Source organism: Biomphalaria glabrata, chromosome 8, assembly GCF_947242115.1.
Source record: "Biomphalaria glabrata chromosome 8, xgBioGlab47.1, whole genome shotgun sequence".
In the NCBI taxonomy this organism is placed as follows: Eukaryota; Metazoa; Mollusca; class Gastropoda; family Planorbidae; genus Biomphalaria; species Biomphalaria glabrata.
Window position 1 is genome coordinate 20,081,104 of NC_074718.1, and position 21,212 is coordinate 20,102,315.

The 21,212-nt window shown below is 38.0% G+C and overlaps 1 protein-coding gene across 11 annotated transcripts in view; it reads left to right on the top strand.

Annotated features, from left to right (window-relative positions):
* Positions 1-21,212, top strand: part of LOC106076738 (uncharacterized) — a 104,091-nt gene that overhangs the window by 78,091 nt on the left and 4,788 nt on the right. For 6 of the 11 annotated variants that reach the window (XM_056037323.1, XM_056037325.1, XM_056037328.1 and 3 more), the window contains 5 exons: positions 2,789-2,938; positions 12,374-12,663; positions 18,618-18,722; positions 18,905-19,063; positions 19,212-19,426. In XM_056037323.1, coding sequence (XP_055893298.1) covers positions 2,789-2,938; positions 12,374-12,663; positions 18,618-18,722; positions 18,905-19,063; positions 19,212-19,426 — 919 coding nt within the window. Of the gene's footprint in view, positions 1-2,762; positions 2,939-12,373; positions 12,664-18,617; positions 18,723-18,904; positions 19,064-19,211; positions 19,427-21,212 lie in introns of all 11 variants that reach the window. The other 5 variants (XM_056037332.1, XM_056037331.1, XM_056037327.1 and 2 more) reach the window with 3 other exon arrangements.

The following is a 21,212-nucleotide window of genomic DNA, read 5'->3' on the forward strand; positions in this document are numbered from 1 at the left end:
AGACTTTAAGAAAAAGTGTGGCAACGGAGAGGATTCAGCATATCCACAAAACTGAAAGTCTACAGTGCAGCATCAGAGTCCTGGACCCTATATTTCCGCCACACCAAAAAGCTAAACTCCTTCCACCTACGTTGTCTAAGGAGAATCCATAAGGTGCGACCACATACCAGACACAGAAATTTTAAAGCTGTCCAACATGCACAGTATCAATGTGACAGTAAAAAGGTCCCAACTTCGATAGGCGGGACATGTAGTCCGCATACCAGACAATCGCCTTCCCAAGCGACTTCTGTACGGGGAGTTGTGAGCAGGAAAGCGCTCCCAGGGAGGCCAATACAAGCGCTACAAAGACTACACTCAAGAGCTCCTTCAAGGAATGCGATATCAACATTCACGGCTAGGAAGCACTAGCTCTCGATCGCTCCTCATGGTGTGAAGCTGTATGTCTCGGAGTCTCAAGATTTGAAGCAAGTAGAGTGGCCAGGGCGAAAGAGCGCCGAACAAACAAAAAGCTGAGAGAAGAAGCAGGCCTATCTGCAACTGACCTAACCCACGTATGCGGTCGTCTTTTTAAAGCGAGGATTGGACTTTACAGCCATCTTCGAGTCCATAGGAAATGAGAAATGTGCCATCTTCGACCAAGAAGGAGGAGCTATATATTAGTAGTTAAAAGTTATGCAATCCATCACTGAGTACCGGCACCTATTTTGTTACAAAAAAAAAAAGCACTGGATAAAACTCAAATTTAAACCAATTAAAATAACACAAAATACCCATAACTGGAATCACCTAACACACTGATTTTTTTTTAAGGTGCATCATCCGTTGCTACGGATATTATGTTTCATATAAGAATTTGTTGTTCTATTCAAACATTAAATATGAATTAATTTATTGGCCTTAAGTATCATTGTAAAAGGTTTTGCAACGAGAAGTTTCTATTAGGCAACCAATTTTTTAACAAGGAAAAAATGAATCAAAATTTTAAATAATCAATGCTGTATAATATACATTTATTTTGGTAAACATTAGTTACATGTAGTCAAAATTAAGCTATTTAAACAAGAATTGAAATTAAATACATCCATTTTTCGTTTGAATAGCAGGATAAATAGTTAAATGATTAACGAAGGTACAAATCATATATAAGTATATGAAATAATTACATTAATGGAATGTGAAAATTAAAGTCACGACCTGCTTAAATAAAATCCATTGTCGTAGACCCCATTTTATTTTTTCACTTTCATTTACCCCTTGGAAGTCTTTGTAGACCCTTGGGGGTCTACATAGACCACTCTGTGAATCACTGATATAGATATTTAATTGATTCTGTTAACAAGCTGTGATTTCTACAAATAAATTGGAGCACCCCCGCACTCGAAAGTTTATGGGGAGGGGGCGTGATTGATGACATCGCCATCTCCCCATCCAACCAAATCGGCCAACAAACTAGAGGGGGGCCGAAGTAATAAAAATAGGTTGAAATATAAATAATTAGTATATATTACTAACATAACTAATAAATTCGTATACAAATTGTGTGATTTCTTTACTAAAATTCGTCCGGCCGAGTGGGGGGGAGGGTCGATCGCCCCTACCGCACCCCCCCCCCTGGATCCGCCAGTGGAAGAAGGAGATACAATTTTAAAGTACTCTCTTTTTCTGCAAGCATGGCATACTTTTAGATCTATTAATATTGAAGAAGATAGAGACCTCAACAAATAAATGCTGCCCAGGACCTTCCTTTACTAAAATCAGGTACTTCTGTACACATCAAATTTCGCGCTATTTTGTCGGGTCACTCTAGAAAATAGATCGGGTTACTTAACATTTCATCTTTTTATAAATAAGATACCAAGGTTAATTTTATTTTTATTTTACTTTTCACATTTTATTATATTAACTGTGATTAAAGACTAATCTGAAAATATCTAAATGAAAAATATATGTTACAGCTTCAATGTTAAAATTATATCCGAAAACTATATTCTCAATTTACAATGACACCATTTCAAACAGATCACTGCTGAGCATAGTAAAGTAAATAAATGTAAAGTACAATAAATGTATATGACAAGATTGGCATGATTAAAGCTACTTGTGACATCAAAGTTGAATTATAGATAAGAAAAATATGTTTTTTCGGCATTGTCCGGTATTAGTTTTCCATGATAGTCATTAATAATTAGTTTTGATAATCCTTTTGAAGGCACACTGGTTGGGGATGGTGCTAGGTAGATAAGAGCAACCTAGGCTAACCTGTTAGTATCATTAAACTGCTCGTGTTGCACTTTCTGAAATAGGATTTTGGTGACCCGCTGTACCCCCTGACTTTGCTTCAACAATATGAGAGACTTAAACAGAGGGTCCAGCTGTACAGACGACTAGTGTCTAAGTTTTCAAACCTGCTGTTTATAGATTCGGGTAGACCCTTATGCACTGTTTTTATTCCTATGTCCTTTCCCTCACACTACAGAATTTCTTCAGAATATGGATCAACGAATCACCATGGAAATGGAAACTGCAGGAGCAATTACTTCACTAGTGACTTTCTTAGAAGGTTGTAAATAGTCAAATACTTCAGGCCAACTATCCTGCAATGATATCCGGCCGAAGTCGAATATGACGAGATAGTGAAAAACGGCTCAGCTCCTGTTATATAAATCTTGATCGTTTTCATAAGAAGTGATGTAGTTTTTTAAATATTTAAATTTTATACGTTAATTATTCTGTTTAATTTATTCTGTTTTACATTTTAGTATTCTGTTTGACTTCATTTCGTCAGCTTTGACTGCTAGACTTGACCCAATTCAGACCGCCACAGTCACACTAGGAGACGTAGAAGAGTTGACTCAAACATTGGAGCGCATGTTAAATATAACAACAAACAACACAAGACAAGCCCATAACAGAAAGTGCATTAACATTTGGTTCCGTGAGTTTGTTTTTAGTTTTTATAGGACGTAGATGTCAGGGTTTTATTTTTTAAAGTCTTGGCTCGAGTGAATTATAGCACTGTACATGTACGTCAGGCGTTACTTAACAAATATATAATGAGATTATATGGGGATGGTTAATGAATATTATGAGAAAAGGTAAATGAATAGTAATTAACAATGGCCAATAATCAACATTAGATCTTAAGTATTCACATTATTAATTTATTATTAACAGCAGTCTTTACATTTCAAACTGTAGTAATTTTCTTCTCTCTCTCACACACACATACTCGAGCGTGCGCGCTTTCCTGTTCCATGTACTTTGTGAAAAACACATTTGATAATCCACACTCATCTAAGGAGAATCTGTTACAGTCACTTACAATTCTGTGGATTTGTAACTCTATATATAATCTAGATCTCGATCTATAGGAGAACCAACAGTAAACACTGGCTACGCCCGTTGGTTTGTTCCCTGGCCATAATAAGGCCGGAACACCCCTTTCTTTTATTTTGTTTCTTATCTTATATAATACAGACGTTACTTCAAAAAGAAGATGATTACGTCATACGCGTCATGCATTTAGTCATGCATATTAACCAATGACTAAAATTCTGCCAAGTCACTGGTTTTCCTGGCTAGCTCAGGCAACCCATTCCATGCTCTAATAGCACTAGGGAAGAAGGAGCATTTGTACAAATTTGTCCTAGCAAATGAAACGAGATATATGCTTTTATCTTTGTGTCTCTCTGAATATTTTATTAAATTTTGTTTTTGTATTTGAAGATTATGGTTCAGTGTTTTATGTATAATTGCTACTTTACTTTTGAGTCTTCTGTCATGAAGGCTTTCTAAATTTAGTGATTTTACTAAAGATGTTATTCTAGTCAAATGTGAATATTCGTTTGTTATGAATCTCACTGCTCTATTTTGTGTCTGTTCCAGTTTCTTAATGTTTTCTTGAATTAAGGGGTCCCAAACGGAGGATGCATATTGTATTATTGGCCTAACCAAGGTTAAATAACATTTTAGTTTTATGTTCTTATTTGATTTATAGAAATTTCTTTTAATAAACCCTAATGCTTTGTTTGATTTGTTAATAGCTTCATCAATATGGGGATTCCATGACAGTTTTTTTATTTATTATAACAACTAGGTATTTTGCGTTTTTAGTCGTTTTAATTGTAATAAACATTCCACATTTAAACGATCAACCTAACATACTTTTTAAGCTCGTGAAATAGTGCATCTCTTACAATGAAATATTACGGCCCAATCCCTCTCTCTCTCTCTCTGGAACCGCCATTTTTTTTTAACCTGCGCATCGCAATTTGTCCGACATAGACTTTAAACGATTTGGAAAGAACCGCTTTATAATGCGCTCCCAACACATACACGCACTCATATTACGGGCTCGTTAATTCTAGTAGTACTTTCACTTACCGCTCCCCCCCCCTCCCGGCCAAAAACAAAAAGTTAGTACTTCGTACACTCTGACTTTTCTTCCACCATGACACTTTCCTCCTTTTTTTGGCTAGTTTTATTATTATTTATTTTTATTTTTTTTTGCAAACTTTAAATTTAATGCAAGCAATGTACGGTATTAGACACCGAATACATTTCTTCATACCATCAGTATCAAGCCTAAAGAAAGAATATGCATTTTACGTAGGCCCCAATAGAATGAAATGCCACATTCCCGTCCCCCTCCTAAAGTGTTACAAAGTACCATTCCTTGCTCTCTCTCTCTCTCTCAATCGAAATAAAAAAGAAAAAAGATTCTACATCTATATTATTAATGCTATTAAAATTATTATTATTATTATATATCTATATATATATATATATATATATATATATATATATATATATATATATATATATATATATATAATTCTCTTCATGGTTCAACCATTCCTCCTAGCACCAAGAAGTAAAGGAACGATCACTCTTTTATTTCTGCAAGTCGGACTAGACTTACTCCACGTTACTTTAAAGGGAAACTCCGATAGTTTTTCAAATTTTAGTTATTGACATATTTAAATTCTGCGTAAAAAGTTGTAATAGTAAACATTATATCATTTTTTATTTAAATGCTCGGAAAATTTTATATTTAATAAATTAGACAGAAAATTCTCCACGCCCCCCCAAAAAACGGGGTTCTGCGAGATGTTTTTAGTTTTAAAAAACGTGACGTCACGAAGGTGCTGGCTAAATATAGATCTAGACCTATATAACCGATAAACTCTCTAGTCTAGATCTAGACCTATCGGATCGCATTTATTGTTACGCTTCACAGCTAGATCTAGTCTCCACGTTGATTTATAATCGGTCATTGTTTATAAACCTCTATTTCTACTTGAAGAAAATTAAATATTGTTCTTCAGCTTGTTGCAGTAGTTCCAATCACAAAGATAAAATCAGCAAGTATGCTGATACAGAAATTAGTGTCTCTTTTCATTTGTTTCCAAGAGATGAAGTTTTAAAGGGAAAATTTATTCGCCTGAAGAGCAAATATTTTACAAAGGCATTAGCTAATTCCTGTTTGTGCTCAAACCATTTTGAGAGAAGCTGTTTCAGCAACTTCATTGCTGTGGAAATGGGATTTTAAAAAAAAAATTGAAGTTAATACCAGGTGCAGTACCAACAATAACATTGGATTTCCAGGCCAAAGAATTCAATTAATGATACTACTGAGACATTTTAAACAACTGAAGTTCATAAATATAAATGAAATCAGATTTGTGAGCTAGAAATTTACTACGAATACTAGATCTACTATTAAATTTCTTATTAATAAGTAGATCTATCGTCTACGAAACTCAATTCCAACTTTTTAACTTTTGACCTTGGGGGTGTGTCTCGCCGGCTGAGCCAGCGTCAAGCTCTCTCATCACTTTTTCCATGTCAACCAATGTTAGGTCGAAACAGCACAAAAAAATCATAATTTTATTACGGTCAAACATACAGTCATAATTTATACACCATTAGAAATTTCTTTTAAAGTATTTTAATGATGTAATAACGAAAATTTTTTTTTATCAAAGATAATTTCTTTTTCGCCTCCCTATCAATGAGTATCAATAGGATTTGAGTGCACCGTCGTGACGTCACACAGAAATTCAGTGAAAATCTGACTGTTTTGGATGCGCAGAAAAATTATGTCACAAAAACATCAATTACTAAGTTATTCTTGCAAATAAAAAAAAAGAATAATATATTCATTATCTATAAATCAAAACACATATTATATCTAAAATTGTCAAAACCATCGGAGTTACCCTTTAACAGAAAAAAAAAAAGGTGGCTGGGGGAACAAGTAGTATTCACCCGTAACTAAATAGCAGGGCCGACTTAACCATTGTGACCAAGAGATCATCACTCTTTTATTTCCGCAAGTCGGACTAGAGTTACCCCTCGTAACTTTAGCGCGAAAAAAAAGGATTGGGGGGGGGGATAAGTATTCTACTCTGTATTCACCCGTCACTAAATAGCAGGGCCAGACTTAACCATTGACGATCGCTTGCATAATTAATTTTATAAATTAAACGGTTTGCTTTTAGAAAACCAAAAGTAGCCGTTGCACCTAACCTTTTCAAGCCGCATTTAATGATGAAATAATATTTTTCATATCTCTTCTAGTTTTCGAGATCTGAGTGTGATAGACGGACATTTTGCACAAACCTAATAGCGGCTTTTTCTCCTTACGGGGGCCGCTAATAAGTAGATTTAAAGAAAAGAAAAAAAAATGATTTAAAAGTACGGAATAGTCGTGATATTTTTACAAAGCTTACATCAATTCCGTTTGTTTGTCTGTCTGCTTAAAAGTTTGTGCACGTTATTTCTCTCACACTCAATCTCGGATTAGGCTGAAATTTTACACATTTTTTTCTTTCACATGACAAAACAAGAATTAATTTAAAAAAAAACACAATTAGTTAATTAATTATTGGTAATTAATTATGTTGTTTGGTATCTCAAACAAGGGAAAAAATTGTACTTAACTGAAGTGGTGGTATAGGCTGAATTAGTTACTTTTATACATCTGTGACAAGTCAAAGGCTTGCTGTCAGAGTCACTCAATTTTATCACAGCATTAACTATTATTATTTATTTATTTTATTTTAATCATTTCTCATTTTTAGTCCCTATTTCCCTACCAACCCCCACCTTTTTCCTCTACTCACTAGACTTAGTCCACCACCTTGGCGATAGCTAGGCCAAGACCTCTAGTTTATGTCCCCTTGACCGGGGGAAAGATCAAACAAACAGATATATACCCGAAGTCATTTTGGGAATATTGTTGTACTTACGAAAATGAACGATCGGGTAAAGACTATCAATCCGAAGAGTTGCTATTTCGTTCTGTCAGTTCTCAGTGTAATTGTACATGGCGATTAAAATAGAAAGTCCCCCCCAACAGTGTAACTTCTAAAATGGTTACTTTCTGACATTTAATATTGCAATAAATATATTCATTATGGCTCTGAGACATGGAAACTTTACAGAAACAACTAAGACTTCTTGGGTGCTTTCACCAAAGATTTTTGCGCTCCATCATTGACATACGGTGGCAGGACCGCACTACAAACAGCGATGTCTTTGCCAACGCCGGTATGGACAGTATAGAGGGACTTCTTATCGTCCGACAGTTGCACTGGGTAGGGCACGTATCCCGTATGGGAGACGAACGTATGCCAAAGGCAGTCTTTTTTGGGGGGAGCCAAAAGGTGGTCGATGTAACAGAGGTGCCCCACGGAAACGCTTCAAAGACAAGCTTAGGCGTCAAATTTCCTTGGCTGGCATAGAAGAAAGCACCTGGTTGTATGCGGCCTCCGAACGAGACAGCTGGAGGTCACTCACGAAGGCCGCGGGATACACATTTGAGACCAAAAGAAACTCTGCTGCCGAGGACAAACGCAGATGGCGAAAAGAAAATCGAAATTGACCACCTGCGGACAATAGTTTATCTCTTTTACTCCGACAACCTTTCAGCTTACTAAAAAAAAGATTGCCAAAAATATTTTCGTCCCCCATACGGAATAAGTGCCCAGCAAAGTGTGACTGTCGGATTATAAGAAGTTCATACCATTTTGCAAGAATATCGCTGTTTGTATTGCGGTCTTTGTTGAAGTCGTTCAAGAAGTCTTAGTTGCTTTCTATAAAGTCTTAGTCTCAGATCCACATAGAGGGGTTGAGAGAATCACTGGTTGACACTGATTTTTGTACACAGGCGGGGCTATTTATTTCGCCACACTCTCGCCTGGAGGCGTCCAAAAGCACGACTATCCCTGATCACATATCAAACTCTCTTTAAAGCAATGAGTCATTTGATACTATGCTTCCCAGATAATGTGAAGTTATCTACCACTTTAAGGGATGTCTATGCGCGGTGATCTTTGGGCTGAGTAGGTTTTATTGGGTGACTTCTGGAACATAGGTTAACCAAAAAAAGCAGCAGCGTGATGAAAATTGGTTGACCGCGAGCTGGATATCATCAGGGCCAGTCTTAGGCCTATGCTTCAGCCCGCAGTGGACCCCGAAGGTTCAAAATACCCGCGCTAATTCTAGGTGTAAATTATTAAATTAAACCATTATAATTTATAATATGGTTCCTGTGGTCTCGTTGTTTTCAAGAAGCTCCTGGCAATCTCCTGAAACTTATAAAAATGTCCTTAAAAAGACAAAATTGTCATTTTGGGGTGTCAATCAATATGGTAAACGCCAGTCCTACGCGTGATATAAAAAAACGGCATCGTCAGCTTTCATTTAATAAAAATGTAATGCAAATACGAATTTATTTTCTAAAACAAAATCTTTATTTTTACTTATTATCCTTATCCCTATCCTTACTGGTCCGCTCGCAATCCATTTGACATAGGGCCCCGCAAATGTTAGGGCCGGCCCTGGTTGTGCAAATAAGGCATAGATAAGCTGTGTTATGACCATTTCTTATGTTTTGGTATGGGACAGTAGACTTCGAAGCTTAAACACATTGCAATAATTCACCAGCAAAATAATAACAAAGTAAAAGCTACCTATGGGTGTACGCAATTAAAATGTAAACAATTTATAAAGCCTTCAAAATACAATAACTAATCATACATAAACATATTTAATTTCATTTTTTTTCTTCCATAGTTTCATAATGGATCAATCTACAATAAGATGGTGCGCAAATTGTTTAATTACGCCAATTAAATCATTAAAACGTTTTCTTGTTTGCGAAGAAATGTCTTAGTGTACTGTTGTGAGCCTAGTGACGTAAGCGGTGTCAAGTTTTTTTTCCCATTGACGTCATATAGAAAATTTCATTCATTAAACATTCTAGCCAACATTAATTTTTCGATAATGAGCCATTTTGAAACCGATATAACGGTCGACTTCGAGTTTTCCCGATGTGGCCAATGAGTTGAGAAGATTTTTTTCTCACTATTATGCACATACCTTGAAATTTTAAAGAAAATCGTTAGAGCCGTTTTCGATATAAAATTTATATATAAATATATATACATACATATATATAAGGATTGCTCGCTTAAGCGTATAGGATATTAATACATACATACATACATAAATACATACAAAAATTGCTCGCTTAAGAGTATAGGATTACATTTACCTATGTCCACAATATGATTGCCACGTTGCTCTATTGATCCTTGACACAACATTGTATATATTTGTACCTCTTATTTTATTCCCTTTTTCTCGGCTGACAGCCTAGATAATTTTACTAGTGCACTAATATTGCGCTTAGAAAAGAGATATGAATTATCTCCCCTTTAGTCATTTTACTTTTATGAGAGTTGCGCCCCTTGAACGGACGCACTCCCCATTCAAGCTCGCTCCTTTGTTTATGTAAACTTTGTAAACAAAAGCGTCATGGTCGCTGACCAGCGTCCGCCCCCCCCCCTTTCTCTTTCCACTTGTGTTGATTATTTGAGATTATTATTATTATTTCCCCTTTTATGTACGTTTTTATATTGCTACTATCAGCCATCTATTTTCCAAATCCCATTTGTCATCATCTCCCCATTGTGCTCAAAAGCAATTTTCCAATCTGACGAATGCACCTCAGTCGAGGGCATCGATAAGATGCATGAGTGACATGTCCTTGTTTATCCGCAGCCTCCCTCAGGTGTCTGCCTTTTTGTTATTGAGTATCATCTCCTGCCTATTTATCGGATCACTTGCCTACTGCTTTCTAGTATCATCTACTACTTGCCTGCCTATTTGACAGTCCACGTGTCAACCTATTAGGCAAGACGTCCCTATAGACCCAGTGTCTGTGCGAGACGTCATAGCTCCGCCAGATCTCCGCAACTCACTGGACATATCCTGCTAACTACGCTGCCCACGGCAGATCAGCTCTGTGCACGTGTGCCCACGGTAGCCGGCCACCCGCCTTACTGTGCCCTCTACGGATATCAGAATTTTGGATTGAGACTCCACAAGAACTGTATCACCGGCGTCCCTCTACCCACCACCTCCCGCTGCAGAACCTCAAGCCAGGTCACAGCCAGCTGCGACCCAAGCAGGACAACCAGCTAAGTTCAGAAAACAAAAGTGACATACTCTCTTATTAAGTGCAAGAGTGATGATTAAAAATATTAATGATTAGAGATAGATGCTAACCCTCCCCTTATGTAAATATTAATGTAAATAAATATTCTTCAATTTTAACTTTTGTATCTCTCTTTCATTGCTTGTCTCGTTGCGTGCCTGCTCCCGATTTATATGCTGATGGGTCAGTGTGTGATAACTTCAAAAATAATCATCCCCTAGACATTAAACAAGCTAAACACACGTCACACGCGAAAACTTGTCACATACATCGTCGACTGAGTCTTAGATGAAAAATAGGACGAGACTATATAACTACATCATTTTCCATGTACATAGGCTTACTCTTAATAGCTGTCATTTTTTTCTGGGTGGAAATTTGATTCCCATTTCTGAAATTCATACAACTCTCATTTGAAAAATGTCTATATCTTGTGTTGTTTTTATTGTTCTATATATTATCCATCGTCTGCAAATTATCTGACTTTTGTTTACGAACTGCGGTAAATTATTTATGTAAATTAAAAAATTGTAATGTACCTAAGGCTATTCCTTGAGGTACAACTGTCTTAATTGTGTCCTCTAAATAAAAGGAAATATCAATCTGATTTTATTCAATGTCATCGTTTATTTTACCCCTTTTGAATGTAGAGAAACGATAGTCCTACAAAGTATCATTTTTGCCCCCCTCTCTCTCTCTCTCTCTCATTGAAAAAAAAAGAAATACTATAGATCTATATTATATTTTTATTGCTATTAGGATTAGTTGTGTTTTTTATTTGTACCGCGTCTAAAAGGAAGCGGACATGACGTAATATGACTTAAGGAAAAAAAGAATTACTTTAAAAATACGAATTCGTGTGCTATTTTTAATGCTTTTTATTGTAATATGGAGAATAAAAAAATACAAAGGTTTGATAGGAAGCTTGCGTTTTTTTCTTCGCCTACCTTACTTTGGAATAGGCGCGGTGACTGAGCGGTAAAGCGCTTGACTTCCGTAGAGGGGTCCGGGGTCGAATCCTGGTGAAGACTGGGATTTTTAATTTCGGGATCTTCGGACGCTTCTGAGTAATGGGTACCTGACATTAGTTGGGGAAAAGTAAAGACGGTTGTTCGTTGTGCTGGCCACATGACACCCTCGTTAACTGTAGGCCACTGAAACAGATGACCTATATATCATCTGCCCTATAGACAACAAGGTCTGAAAGATGAACTTTACTCTATTTTTTACCTCACTTTGGAAATTTGAAAAAACTGTTTACATAAGTGTTATACAACATTTATAAAATAGTCACACCCCTTACTTAAATTTAGCTCCCTTTTTATTAATATTGTTCGAAAATTATTTTACATGTTTTGGATGTTCTTTCAGAATTGAACATAATCTATTTTCTAATACTAACCTCCCAAAGGACAATGGGGAATGGCATCGTCAGGGTATGAACCCGGGACCATAGAGACGACCGAATGACAGACAGTCCAGCGCGAATAATGCACGACCATGCAGCCATAAAAGTAAATACGTTTTTAAGATGGTGTATTGCTTACAAGCAAGATGAAATGTAGCTGTAGCACCAGAACCTCGCTAGCTGCAAAATACTACTGAGATCTAAATATGACAGATGGATTAGAGGACAGACAGTCCACACAAATTTAATAACGCTTTACCCCTTTAGTAGGTCACTTAAAAAGAGCTTTTTAAAGCAGTGCCAACATGACACATTAGTTGTTTTTTTTTATAATTCGTAGTGTTTTATGTATTACCAACTAATATATAAATATATCTAAATATGTCTAATTAATATTGTACCACTTTTTTAACACAGATCCTAGATTAAATATACTTGTGTTTTTCCTTCATCAGCTTGTAAATACGACAACTGTTCTAGCGAGATAAGTAACAACGTAGAAGAACGCATATGGGACATACTATCACCGAGATTTCGGTTGTCAAAACAACAAACGTCCATCATCAAAGTGTTTTCTCAATCAATACCTTCAAGTGACACCATTTTACTATCAGCAGCTTCAAGTAATCATTTTAATGAATTCCAAGCCATGGTTCAAAATCTTCATACAGTGGTCTATCCAGTGCTTTCTAATGTAACTTATGTTTTTCTGGACCTTGGATTAACAATTAAGCAGCGAAATTTGGTAAGAATGAGTGTGTAGTGCCAGATATAAGACCCCGCCCCTTCCAATTAACCTATACGAGATTTAGGTCTAATAATTGAACTCTTTGCTATGAAGATTTATTTGAAATTTTACATTATTACATGTCAATAAGGTTTATGTGAAGAAAAAACAGACGATTCCTCTTTTGTGCAGCTGACCAACCTTTGTAAGAGCGATTTCTTTTATTTTTAATAAATAATAAGTGGTTGATTTGAAACCTGTAAAATGAATATGCGGGAAAACCCGCTGAGGTGTCTGTTCAAAGTAAAGAGTTCAAGTTCAAATTTAATTTTAGAAGATAGTATTTCAAACAATTATAACGGTCAAAAGAATTTTCCCAGTGTGGCCTGTTAGCTAGTTTCCCAATTATTTTCCCAAAGAGTAACACCAACTGTCCAAGTTCTAAGAATTCTAAGAAACCCCTTTTATACAACTTATAGAGTGATTCTTTTGCTCTTAATAACCAACGAATGTTAGATTTAAACAAGAAAAACGTTAAAAATACTCTTTTTAAAGACAATACCTCCTGTATACAACATATAGAGCGATTATTTTTCTCTTCATAACTAATGATTATTAGATTTTTTAAAAAGGAACATTTTTTATCCCGCCCCAATCCCCACCCCTCCAGAAAGAATCCTGGTTAAAAGAATATATAGGCTAGATCTAGACTTTATAATATTCCAAAGATAGTTCTTTAGATCTAGATTTGGAAGACGTTGCGCAAAATGTTCCTGAACATAAAATTATTTCTTAGGTATTTTGTTGTTCTATAGCCAAATATATATTTATGACTTTTTATTACCGGTCTCCGAAAGGCGAAAAGAAGCTATTAGTTTTGTGTGACCTGTCTGTCCGTCTGTCCGTCCGTCCGTCCCGTTTAAATCTCAGAAACTAGAAGAGAAAATATCGGACATCATGATATTTTAGATCATTCAAAGTTCTGATGCAACGGCTACTTTTTTCTTTTCCGAAAGTGAACCACTCTAATTAAAAAAAATTATCTATTCAAGCAGATTTTTCATAAAAAAAACACCACTTTTACAACTATTCACTATTAATAGTAACAAACACGGGAAGCTCTTTAGTAGGGGAGATTTACATTTACCATATTTTTAACACATTTATGCAAACAACTTTAGATTTTTATAAAAAAAATAATATTTTTTTACATTTATATTGCTAATTTAAGTCAGTTCTGTCATACTAACTACTACATTTACAAAAAAAAAATGTTAACTATTTTTTAAATAGAAAAAATATATTTAATATGCATAAAAGTTGGACAGAATTTAAAACAGCAATTAAAAAGTAGTTTTTCTTATAATCGCATGGACTAAGGGGTAACACAATGATCCACGGAATAGTTTTTTTCTTGAGGATTTCAATAAGAGATTGACCCTTTATAAAAGAATTAGATCAATTAGATATTCATTATAAGACATCAGTTAGGCCAGGTTCACATCTAACTTCACATTCACCTATCCTTTGGTCTGCTGGACCGCCGGGGCACCACACACAAGATCTGTCAACCCATTTTCTCCATTTTTCTCTACCATTTGTCTTTGATAGAATTTCATTCTGATGTCCTTTCTTTAAATATTGAAACCTGCCTTTTTACCTGCCTGGGTGGACCACTTGTTTCCACACAAACTGTTTTATATTATCTTATATAATACAGAGGTTACTTAAAAAAGAAGATGATTACTTCCTATGCGTCATGTATTTAGTCATGTATATTAACCAATGACCTAAATTCTGCTACATCACTGGTTTTCCTGGCTATCTCAGGCAACCCATTCCATGCTCTAATAGCACTAAGAAAGAAGGAACATTTGTACAAAGTCTCAACAGTGGGGCTATGACGCAATTGATTTGTCGGGACATAAAATAATTATAATTTGTTCTGTCTACAAAATAAACATACTACCACAACATTATACCATACTTGTAATGGCAGCCAATCCAGACCTGACCTCACTTTAATTACAGCAAACTTAGAATCTCACACACAATTTCAGGTCCTGGACGATATTGGGAGCGACCATAGGCCCTTATTGATCACAATTGCCCTCTCAGAGGCCAGTGGTGTAGCCCCAAAACTCCCGCGGAAGTGTAGCTACACCAAGGCGAACTGGCCAGCATACGAGGCAGCAGTCGACGCTGCACTAATGAATTTAGCGGTGGAGGAGAAAGACGCTGACACTACCTACGGCGAAATAACAGCAGCAATGTTGGGTGCGGCCAAGAGGTTTGTCCCGCGGACTTATCCTGGCGTTAGGCAGAAACGCGTGTGGTCTCAGGATTTGAACAAGCTGGTCCTGAGACGCAAGCGAGCCCGGAGGCTCGCTGAAAGGAAGGGTACCCCTGAAATCCGGCGGGAGTACAACCGGCTCTATGGAGCCACGAGTGAACTGGCCCGACGCGTCCGGTCGGACCATTGGAACGCTGCCTGCACGGGATGGATCTTCGGGACTCCTCGAAAGCCTGGCGTCTTCTACGAAACCTTGAGGCCAAAGACACAGCGCCAACGGCTGCCCCTCTATCCTCACCCAGAGAGCAGGTCTCAACGGTAACCAAAATGGCCGGCTTTCTAAATCGTCATTTTGCTAAAATTAGCAAGCCCGAAAAGAAGACAGCCATGTCCAAAGCCCTCAACAAAGAACGTAAATGACTCGAGAGGGAGCCAGATGAGCCTGAAAGCCAAGAAACGTGCAACGCGCCCTTCTGTCGTGCTGAGCTGGACAGAGCGATAGCTAAGTGCAAAAACCGAAAAGCTCCGGGGCCAGATAAGTTTACCCCTGAGATGGTAAATCACCTCGGAGGCATTGCAAGAGGTAAACTCCTGGAGTTTATGAATCGAACCTGGGCAGAGTCCAGACTGCACGGGACCTGGAAGAGTGCTATCATTGTACCAGTCCTTAAGAAGGACGCGACTAACTTGGAGTCCTACAGACCCATTTCACTAACCTCAACACTTGGCAAAATTGCTGAGCGTATGGTCAACGAGTTTGGTCCTTTGAGAGTGCCGGTATCCTGGCGCCAGAACAGGCCGGCTTTAGGGCAGGCTTGAGCCCGATCGACCAGGTCACGATATTCGCACAGGAGGTGGCCGATGGGTTCCAGAGGTCTAAAAGCACATGCAGTGTTCATAGACCTAAAACAGGCTTACGACCGTGTTTGGAAGCAAGGCCTCTATCTTAAGCTTAGAGCCATGGGTGTGCGGGGAAAGATATACAATTGGATACAATCCTTTCTGTCTGGGAGGAGCACACGTACAAAATACCAGCATTCCCTTAGCAAGCCAAAACAACAACTCAATGGCCTGCCCCAGGGCTCTGCCCTGTCCTGCACACTTTTCATGGCCTTTCTTAATGATTTGCCCAGCTCACTGCGGTCCAAAAAACTGCTTTATGCGGATGACATTGTCCTCTGGTCAACAGGGAAGAAAGCCGACCAAATTCAGGCGGCATTACAAGCAGACCTCCAAACCATCTCCTGTTATTGCGACAAATGGCAGATTCTGATAAACGTTGCCAAAACGACCTGGTCCCTGTTCAGCCTAGGGATCGACATTCTTAAGGCTCCATTCGAGCTTCAATTCGGTGGGCTACGACTCCAACGTGAAAACACGCCAAAATATCTAGGGGTGACCCTGGATAGAAAACTGTCAATGCTCCAGCACGTCCAGGATGTTGAAAAAAAAGCCTTGGAGAAGTTAGCGTTACTAAGAAAGCTGGCCAGCACAAAGTGGGAAGCCAAAGCTGACATGCTACGCACATTGTACTTAGGGGCAGTCAGATCACAAATTGAGTACAGCTATACAGTTCAAGTATATGCTAGTAAAACTGCCCTCGAATCACTCGACTGAGTGCAAGCACAGGCCCTAAGGTTTATTTGTGGCACCTTTCGGACAAGCCCAACAAACGCTGCTGAAATCTTAACAAACGTGGGCCCTCAATATTAGTGCGACAGTGGAGAGAGAGGAACCGCATAAAAATGCAAATATTCCTCCACATTGCGGCCAATTTGACTAAATCAGCTGGGCTCTCCACTGACAGAATCCCAATAAGAAGGATTAGTACATGGCCTACGTGAAGGAGATTACCGGCCTCATAAATAAACCTGTCCCTTATAGTGCAAGTGGGAGCCACCAAGAGACGACTAACACCAGCCATTCTCCAAAACTTGGCATCAGTAACAATAAAATCCTACCCATCAGATGCCATTTTCTGCTATACCGATGGGTCGGTATTGAGGGACCCAGATAGATCAGGGTATGGTGCCCTTATAGCCTACCCTGACCGGACAGAACCAGACCGGCTCTCTGGTCCATGTGGCTATGCCGCATGCTCCATTGACGCCGAGTTAACAGGGATAACTCGGGCGTTCGAGGCTATTAGAGCCTGAATGACCCAACACGAAACTGGTGCCACTACTGTGGTACTAGTAACCGACTCTCGCTCCAGTCTCCAAGCTATGGGTGGCGGCGGGGGAGGGTCGCCCGTAATAACAGATAACATCCGCCGAGCTATTGGAGCTGTCGTTTTCAAATTGTGGCGTGAGGGGCAATGAAACGGCAGACGCCCTCGCAAGGAAGGGTGCTTTGGCAGCCACACACCTCGAAGCACCAAGCACGTACTTACAACAACGGCACAAATCCGAGAACTCATTCATGAAAAGTGGTTAAAGTCCTGGGAGGAATCCGACAGAACGGAACACTGTCCTATTGGGGCATATTTTGCCCGGTTCCGCACAAACTTTGACTCCCGATGCCGTCACTGTGAAGAGAGCGTCGAAAATAGTGTCGCACGTCTTGTACGAGTGTCCCCAGCTCCGCGAGCTAAGGGGGGACCTGTCTGAGCAGTCACTCGATTTGTATGGTAGCTACGAGGCACTACGTCTAACGGCTAATTTTCTTGCCAGAGCACTACGGGAGGACTAGTCCTTCCTGCTCTGTTTTTTTCAATAGGAGTTCATCTCAGGCTACTAGTGCAGTTCGTCTTTGTGGTCTTTCAGAAATGGTTGGGAGAATAATTACCTTGTCTGGCGTTCTGGCGCAAGAGGAATGAGCGGAAATTAGTAGGAGGACTTGAACTTAACTACCTACTGTTTGCGTCGGTCTATTATTGGTGTGAAGGAAGCGAATCCAAAATCTCACAGCCGCTGTTCGTTGTCTTAACCATCTCCACATCATTAGCCAAACTGATCTTTTTTCTTCTTGGTTTGAATTGCCTTCCTTAATCAATATGTGTATCTTACATGTATTATTGAATATTAGATGTATGCATTTATATTTTTTTGTGAGTTTCTAGTAAGAAGATAATCACAGACCTATATATGTTGTACCTAGAATGGAAAACGGAAACAAATTCTTATCCAATAATGATCAGATCACAGACCTATAAATATAGATTGTTATGTACGTAAATTTTTTTCCAGCTGTAAGCAAAGTCGCCCCGAATCTAGGAAAATCTATCTTTTCTGCCTTAGAAAAGTAATGATCTTTAGTTTTCAAAGTTTAGAAACAATGCAAGACCGTTTTGCGAATTTTAAACAGAATGGGTTATTAATCAAAGAACTATATATTCACGCAAATATATGAAATAAAGCTATTTCCTGTTAGTTTCCATTGAGATAATGTTTCGAAAATCCTAGATCGAAATAATTCACGTCTGTTGATTTTAATCATCGTATGTGCATTTAAATAGATTGATTACATAAATCTATCTAGATTATGTATCTAAAAAATTGCAAATTACAAAACGCCTTGTTTCAGCTTTTTAAAAGTTTTCTAGATATAATATATATATAGATCTGTGATGGTTATATTTGAACAGGTTTTATTAAAACATGAACTAATGAAATGAAAGAAACCAGCATTTAGGAACTAAATCTTGTGTTTAATGTAATAAATGTTGTATGATCCTCAGACTGAAAAAGCCTGTCGATGTCATGTTATTAGCTTTCCATTTCATCTTTTTCCATCCTGGTTTAAACAACTTTTTTTCTTTCACTGGAAGCCGATATTCATACTTGTAAGTTTAAAAGGGTATTGATTTCAACCCAGAGAAAAAAAATCATGCCTACAAATTCATTATTTTTTTTGTGTACAGAGATAATTAATTTAGAAATTTAATATATTAGAAATCAAGAATACAAATTAAAGATAGGTTTTTTGGAATAAATAGTTGAATCTCTACTATTAATTTATCTGTAGGCAGCTATGATGAGGGCGAACAAACTCGTCATTTATCAAGATTCCTCTATTAATTGGAAAGCTGGTGTGACTGAGTTATTAGAAAGAGCAGACCAATTGCATCTTCAGCTTTTTGTACCCAATTATTTTCATAATATTCCAGTAGCAACTTTAAAAGGGGTAAGATTGAATGCCTTTTGTTTATGTGTATTTGAACAATAAATTATTTATTGCGATAGGGAATTTGTCACTAATAATTTTAAACAACTAAATTAATGTGATCAGTACTTAATTACTCCCAAAACAATTTTCTCTTTTTTTCTTTTAGATGTTTGACTTCATGGGAGAACAGCCGTGTACATATCTACCATTTTCACAAGTTCCTGCAAATTTCGCCATTTTTAAACATACTCAGTTTGTCATCAAAGCTATTCTTCAACCTTGGGCGAAATGTGCATTTGAAAGAGATTGTCTAATTCCAAATGCAGTTGTCTCAGATAGAAACTGCAGTAAGGTTCACAATGGACTACATTCTTGTCATAGGTACATGTCAGGCTTTGATATATTTGAATTAGCCTGATTCTTGTAGATATAGATACCTCTTCTGGTATTACAAGTATGTGTGCTATGTTGATGAAATGCCCCACTTCACGCCCTACTTATTGTTACACAGGTTCACTCTAAGTCTACTGAGTAATATTATCCCAATATGTAGAATGACGAACAAAGTCCAGCTCAGCAGACAGCACATTTATTTTCCATAAGATACAATAACAATTTGCTGACAATCCCAGCTATAAAGAAATACATATTATGTTTCACATACGTCCAAAAGGAAATATACTAAGTACACAATTAACATTCTATTGCTGAATCAACTACTTGTATCATTATAACAGCAGTGAGAACTACTTGTCTCCTTACTCTACAGGAGCTCAACAAATAACTGAGGTTTTCACCTCATGGTCAGTCACAGACCAATAGATTTAGCTCAACAAATAACTCAGGTTTTTACCTCATGGCCAGTCACAGACCAATAGATGTTTCCGTGCTATAGGCACGAGATAGTTAGGTGACTATGAAATCACTACAGGTCACAGTGAGTCTCAAACAAGTACGTGACAGTATGTAGGATTTAGTTGATACTAGTCATACTAGGCCAATGGGACATGAAAGAAATTACATTGTAACAACAACTAAAAAGTTTTTAAAAGATTTTTTTAAGATTTAGAGTAAAATACGACGGAGACACCCTCAACTTAATATTCTTCCAGTGACCTTCACAGCATAATAGATTTGAAAGATTATCTACTCAAAAGTTTGCCATGTATATACAAGCTTACAGCAAGAATGTTGAGGATGCAGAGAGAGCATCAGGTGGAGTCTGTATCCTTGTGAAGGATAGCATCCCCCATGAGAGGGTACAACTACAGACCACACTACAGGCCGTAGCAGCTAGGATCACCCTTCACAAGTTTATCACTTGCTGCAGCCTGTATCTACCACCAGGCGCTCCATTAAACCCAACAGACATGGAGGACCTATTGAAACAACTCCCCCGGCCTTATTTAATCCTTGGGGATTTCAATGCCCATAACACGATGTGGGGATCCAACAATACCGACACAAGAGGTCGTATGCTGGAGGAAATCTTCCTCCAACATGATTTATGCATACATAATGATGCATCACCGACCTACTTGCACTCAGGAACTGGATCACTCACATGCATTGACCTCACCGTATGCGTCCCCGGACTTCTGGACGACATTAAATGGTCAGTTAGCATTGATCTACGGGGAAGTGATCACTTCCCAATCATCATTGGGACGACCTTAGCGGTGGAAACTGAATAAGGCCGATTGGGAACAATTCCAAAAAAGATGCTCCGAGGATATCACAGAAAATATCCTCGATGAACAGAACCCAGCTGATACCTTTGCTACCAAGCTACTAAGTATAGCCAGGAAAGTTGTACCCCTAACCTCTGCAAATCTAAAACGGCCTAGCAAACCATGGTTTAATACAGCTTGCAAAAGTGCTATTGGCGATAGGAAAAAACGACTGGCTGCATTTATAAAGAAACCTCCTCAGGAAAACCTAAAGCTATTCAGGATAGCTAGAGCAAAGGCTAGACAAACCATACGGTCAGCCAAAAGGATTTCCTGGAGAAGTTTGTCGGCAGTCTGGATGTTAAAACTTCTGCTAGAGCGGTTTGGAAGGCAGTAAGGCGAATCAAAGGGAAAGAATCAAATGCAATAGGGCATTTGAAAAACCAAGGACGAACTGTCACGTCCCCCAGAGAAATAGCTGACTGCCTTGCATCCTC